Below are 6,000 nucleotides of genomic sequence, written 5' to 3' on the forward strand. Positions count from 1 at the left end.
CTCTTGAAGCAAACTGCAGAGGAAGTTTTAGAGAATTTTTGCTGACATAAAGCAAACTGAAAATAAAAAGAGAACAGTTCAATTGGCCTGATTTTCGAAAACCTATATAAAGCAGAAACCAAGTATTAGGCAGACGTATTTAAGAAGCTTTGGGAACTACAGATAAAGATTTCTTAGCTTCTTCTCCTCTGCCCCAGCAGTGAATTCACAGTGGCAGCGAGCAGGCTAGCCTACAAACTGCTCAGAATATCCAGGAAGGACACCAGACTCTCATGTTGGGAGCACTGAAAACTGGGACCAATTCAAAGAACACCAAATTGGACCCGAATTGAAAATATACTTTAGGTTTTAGAGCAGCTTTGAACTTCTCTCTTGTCATTTTCCTTTTCCCTAAAATGAGGGTCACAGCCAAAAGAGCCCTCTTTGCACTCCATCACAGTGAATTTTAAACAGCATCACTTAAAGTTCCCTTTTCCACATAAGGCTTTGCTAAGATTTTCTGAAATGCGTATTATTCTTAGGTCTGAAAGTGACACTGAGATGGAAATCTATAGAGACCCACACACATCTTACAAACAACATTTAAGCAAGGGTGATATTCTTATGAGGACAATATCAACTGACTGTACTTTTTATGTTTGTATTTATTTAGCTAGCTATTACTTATCACCTTCCTCCCAAAAGGATTTAGAGACTGGCAAGATGTACCAACTAGAAAATAGAAGCCAGAAGTCAGGAATACAATGGGACCCTGGACAAAATACTTACGCTTCCTGCCTCAATTTTTCACCTGTTCAACGTCTGAGAGAAGTACACACCCAGTGCCTTTCTTTAGGCTCTAATATCTGTGAAGAGTGCTCCAAAATTTCATGGCTAATAACATAAACCAGAGAGTCTGGCTCTACTTGCTTTTAAGGCAAATAGTCCAATTCTCATTCTGGTCAAAGCTGGTTTCAGGATCTGGTGATTTATTTACAGGATGTCCTGGCCTCGGAGGTAAATGTTAGCATAATATTTTAGGTAAAATTTACATGCTAATATTAGAAAAGGTAACATCAACTGCCTTCAGTAACTTGTAGCCAAGGAAACTAATACTGGAGAACAATTACCAGAACTTAAAAAAAGTTTAATTACAGCCTCCCTTCTAATCAGGAGGAAGCAGTCTAGACATCTCCGTATAAACCTGGAAGCAAGTAAGTGGAATCCACTTTACCACATTCCTTTGGTTTAATTTATCAGGTCTCCAGAATGGGCTCTCCTTCTGCTTTGTAAACGTGACTCCATTTGAAGGCATCTGTGTGCAAACCACACGGTATTCTGTCCCACTCCTGAAGGGCAGATCTGAAGGTGGGTGCAGTGACCAAGTTTAGAGCAAGTGGCTTGGCACTTGCCCTGCGCAGAAGACTAAGCCCTATGCTGGCTTTAGAGGCCAGAGATACCTGCCTCCCTTTTCAAAATCAAGGAAAGGGATTCTGATTCTGGGTCGTTTATGCTTTGTGTCTTCTTTTAAAATTAGTTTTATTAAAAACGTGACCTTTGAAAGCTAAGATCTGGGTCTACTTTTAGAAACAGATAACACTCAGAAATTTCATTTTGGTCCTCCTCTATCGGGTACCATGGCAACCAGGGCATTTTGAAAAAGCAAGCATCTGATCCTGCTATCTAATGGAAGTAGATGGGAACAGCACCAAATGAGGAGAGAAAAACATTGGAGTGTTTTTCTCCATGACTGGAGTGACCTTGCAAGGTGTCTATCAGTGCTGGAATACTCTTTATCCAAGTTAAAGATTTGGGAAAAACCCAAGATCACCACTCAGTACATAAAAAAGAAGAGGTTAAACCACCTTTTATATACATTTCCAAAGAGGAAAGGATTAAAAAACAAACCAACAAACAAAAAAAGAGACACGGGTCTTTTAGAGGTCAGGGCTTGGGGGCAGGGGCCGCCAGACCTGTCTGCAGCCCTGCCTTTCCACACTGACCGTGGCAGCGGCAGGAAATGTTTGGCGGATGCAACTGTGCAAACTGTGAGCCACCACAGTGCAAAAGGGTGAGCTACCAGCCTAATCCCGGGACTCCCTGGCTGCGACGCTTCCTATCTGGATCGCTGGCAGGATGCAGAGTCCCCTGGGCCTCCCCCTTCGGTCTGGACTGGAGGAGGCGCGCGCAGAGCCTGGAACCATCTCACCCCCTCACCTGGAGGTGGCTGACGATACAGTAAGGCTCGGGTTTGTACAGCCCGCAGGTCGAGGTCACCGAGAGCTTGTGTGCTCGGCCGATGAGAAGGTCGCCGGTGGCCGGGTAGCAGCTGCCCTCCGCGCAGCCGTAGCTGAACTCGGGTTCTTGAGCACTCACTTGAGCTCCGCACAGGGCTGTGGAAGGGTCAGGCGACAGGGTAGGGCACAAGCAGGGAGCGGGCCCCAGCAAAGGGAATAAGCAGGGGCGGGCGGGGAGAGGGGAGATTCAGAAAAAAAGCAGGATACACAGAAAAGAGACACAATGGAGAGAAGAGCGAGGCCGGGAAGGCAGGACGTGGAGAGGAGGATTCAGACAGAAACAGAGACGCCAAGTTTGTCCAGCAGCCAAGAGCATCACTTCCCAAGAAACCCACCGACACTCGCGCCCACCCTAATCTGCCCGGGAAGCAGCTCCGGGCACTTCGACACGCCTGGACCTGGGCGCCGGGAGGCAGGTGGCCAAACGCCGCACACCCGTACTCGCGCACGTGTGTGTCTGTGAACCCGCGTGCACGCGGCAGCCTGCATATCCTCGGCGTGACAGCGCGAGTGTGTGCACGGAAATCTGCGAGCGTGCGGGCGCGTGAGTGTGTGTGCATACACGCTCCGAGGACGCGGGCGCTTCGCCGGGGGACGGGGGATGGTGGGGCTCGCGGGGGACGTCACTTTCCCGAGCGAGGGGCCGGTGGACAGTCCCTGCGGCTTTGGATTGGCTTCAACAATTCGTCATTCCAGGGACGCTCCCGGTCCAGCTGTTTCTGGCGCCATCCGGGGGCAAACCGCGATGGTTAATTAAAGCCACATGGCCCCAATCTGTTCCCAGGACGAAGCCTGCGTTCAGCTCCGGGCACTTTCCCGGAAAATGGGCTCCCGGCGAGCCCTCCACCCCACGAAGCCTGACCCCAGCGACGGAGAGACCCACCGAGAAAGGGCCGGAGATGCAAAGCCCAGAGAGGCAGCCGCGGGAGCACCCGGAGCTCTGGCACAGTCCCCCGCGATGCAGTCGCCTGCGGTCCTCGCACGCCGTCCCCGGCTACCACCCAGGGCGCTGGCGTTTAATCCCAGCGCAGAATTTCCACCGGGTCCCTCTCCCGATCCCCCAGGCTCCCCCGAAGCTGGGACCAACGGCTTGGTTTATTCTTTCCCCGCGTCCAAGCCCACGCCCTTCCCCCACCGTTTCCTCGGAATTACCTAAGAAACTGAACGCGAACATCTGGAGCCGACCCATGGCCAGTCCCTGCAGCCGAGAGGACACGGCAGAGGAGGGGAGGACACGGCCGCCGAGCCGCCGGCTCTTTTCCGCCGTCTTCCTTTCTGGAGAAGGGGAGAGAAAAAAAAGGCAAATATTCAGGGAGAGGAGAGGGGCCCTCGCATTTCCTGCCGCTCCCACGGAAGCGGGGGGGTGGGGAGGGAAAAATCGCGCCGCCACTTTGTTCTCCTCACCCGGCGGGGCGAGCGCTCTCCCCGCTCCTGGCAGCCCCGGAGCCCAAAGAAGGGAATTAGAAAGTTTCGCCCTGGGAGGAACCGAGGGTGGCGCCTCTGCTCATGCGCACACGCGGAGCCGGGGCGGAGGGGGCGGGCGGCGGGCGGCCCCGACTTGGCGGGGAGTGGGTGAGGGCCAGGTCCAAGCCTCCCCCGGCGCCTCTTTTGTTTTAAGGCCGCATCTGTGGGCGCGGTGGGGCTGTGGCTCTTAACGTTCCCAGCGCAGAGCTGCGGGGCGGCCGCCGGGTGCGCGTCCCGAGCGGTGCGCAGGGCGGGGGCGGGAGGTGTTCAGATCGATGGGTGAGGAGGCGGGTCGGGACCTACGGGGCGCGTTCGTGCATTTACATTTGTAAGGAGTGAGTCACGAAGAGGTGCCCAAGGCTATAAACTCTCGGCACCCAGCGCTCCGGGAGGGCCGGTTAAACCCTTTAGAAAGAGGGTCGACCTGGCAGGTTTGCTCCTGAGAAAGCAGAGAAGCCCCCTGTATTGCTGAGCCCGGGCTGCGCGCCACCTCTGATGTCTTCATTCGAAGGAAGGAAAGTGCTCTTCGCTCCGCTGCCTTTGCGCACCAGCTCAGGACCTGCCTGGAGTCCCTGCTACCCAGGTGGCCACAGCATTGAATTACCCATCTAATTCTGTTTATTTTAAATCTACTTTTTACCTAAATCCAGACGTATGGCTCGAATTCAGGTAATTTCTCGAACGCCGCTCTTGGTAGTGACGCTTTTTTCCCATCTTACCGTGAAAGGGTCGACTCAGCCACGAAGCTGGAGGTCTCTCTTGAGACGCACTTGTCCACAATCTCCACAAAGCACAACCTCGCAAATTCCAGAGAGGAATTCCATGGTGTACAAATGGTGAGGTGGGCGAGCAAGCCTCTAATGTCGGGTCTCCAGCAGCATTGCGTGTGACCTGTCTGGTTAAATACGGGGTAAATACACGCTCACCCATCTCGTAGGGGTTGGAGAGGGAAGAGAGGCTGGTGGTGTGATTCTGCCACCCCTCCTGTGCATTAACCCAATTCTGCTGCCTTAGCAATGGCTGGAATCAGAGCTTGAGCTTTCTTTAGTCCTCCGGGCAAAAGTGCTCCCTGGAATGAGGGGAGTATAGTTAGTTGTTAGTCCAATCAGGAGATTTGGTTTCCTAATTAATCACCCCAGAGAGAAGCGTTTAAGTGGCCAGCTGGTCAGCTTTTAACTTAGTTGCAATAAAATAGTGCCCAGGGAAGTTTAATCATTAGACCATAGAGTAAGCTGCTTTGTGAGTTTACCCACATCCTTTCCACTGGAGGGAGGCCTTAGGTCTCGGTGATACATTAATTATTCACCAAATCAAGGCTTGCCCTGCTGCAGCCTCTGGAGATTTTTGCCTCTACCTGATGCTCAGGCTCCTTGGTGCTGTCTGGGCAGCCCCGAACACCAAGAAAGCGGGTGCCCTTGCCACGGTCTAATATTGTGATGGAGGGTCTTCCGAACTTAAAAAAGATTCACAAGCAAATGTCTTCTCCCTTTGTGGAACTTTTGATACCCTGGGCCAAAGTTGCTTATTACAGTTTTTCATGCATACAAATTGCAGGCAGCGTTCGGTTCTGCCTCTTTTGGGAGACAGGCCTCTGCTCTCACAGCAGCTGAACCCTCCCTGCTACTTGGCAGTTCTATCTGTCGCCGGTCAGTGTCCTCTCCCAGAGGGCAAGCACCTTCAACACTCTCTTAAAGCCCCCTGTGGGCCTTAACACTTCACCTACAGTGGTAAACTTACCATTACTGAAAAAATTAGATTTGTTGGTTTTTGTTTGTTTTTGCGTGCATATATTCTGACCACTCCATCTATGAATGTGTCCGTCTCAGTTCCCACCTTTACCTTTTGTACTTCTGCGCTGGAAACTGCGCCCTCATCTCACCTCCTGAGAGCAATGCTCTCTCACACACAAACCTGCTCAATTCCCCCGTCTTAAGAGGAAAAAAAAAAAAAATCAAAAAGCTTTATTCTCCACACCCCTCTCCTCCTTTCCTCCCTTTGACTTCACAGCCCAGGTTCTTAAAAGGAGAGTCTGCACTCACTTTTGTTTCCTCCTGGTTTCTCCTCCATCCCACTGGAATGTGGCTTCCATCTCCACCACTGGTCTCCGTAATGACCACCAACCCTCTAATTGCCAAATGCAATAGACAGTGTCCCTATTTGATCATTCTGTGGCATGTGTTCCTCACGATTCTTCCCTTCTTAAGACTTTTCCTTGGCTTCCAGGACACAATTCCCTCTAAAAATTTCCCACAGGACTCTG

General features: G+C 51.7%; 1 protein-coding gene across 2 annotated transcripts in view; it reads right to left on the minus strand.

The window, feature by feature from the left end:
• The window catches only part of LAMB1 (laminin subunit beta 1), a 76,219-nt gene extending 71,452 nt beyond the window's left edge, over positions 1-4,767 (minus strand). The window contains exons 1-3 of one of the 2 annotated variants that reach the window (XM_059934183.1): positions 4,460-4,767; positions 3,429-3,551; positions 2,197-2,372 (exon numbers count right to left, since the gene is read on the minus strand). In XM_059934183.1, coding sequence (XP_059790166.1) covers positions 2,197-2,372; positions 3,429-3,551; positions 4,460-4,670 — 510 coding nt within the window. In that variant the 5' untranslated portion in view covers positions 4,671-4,767. Of the gene's footprint in view, positions 1-2,196; positions 2,373-3,428; positions 3,552-3,680; positions 3,765-4,459 lie in introns of those variants that run through there. The other variant, XM_059934184.1, reaches the window with a different exon arrangement.
• Between the last annotated feature and the right edge of the window lie 1,233 nt (positions 4,768-6,000).

Source organism: Balaenoptera ricei, chromosome 9 (assembly GCF_028023285.1).
Source record: "Balaenoptera ricei isolate mBalRic1 chromosome 9, mBalRic1.hap2, whole genome shotgun sequence".
Taxonomy (NCBI): Eukaryota; Metazoa; Chordata; class Mammalia; order Artiodactyla; family Balaenopteridae; genus Balaenoptera; species Balaenoptera ricei.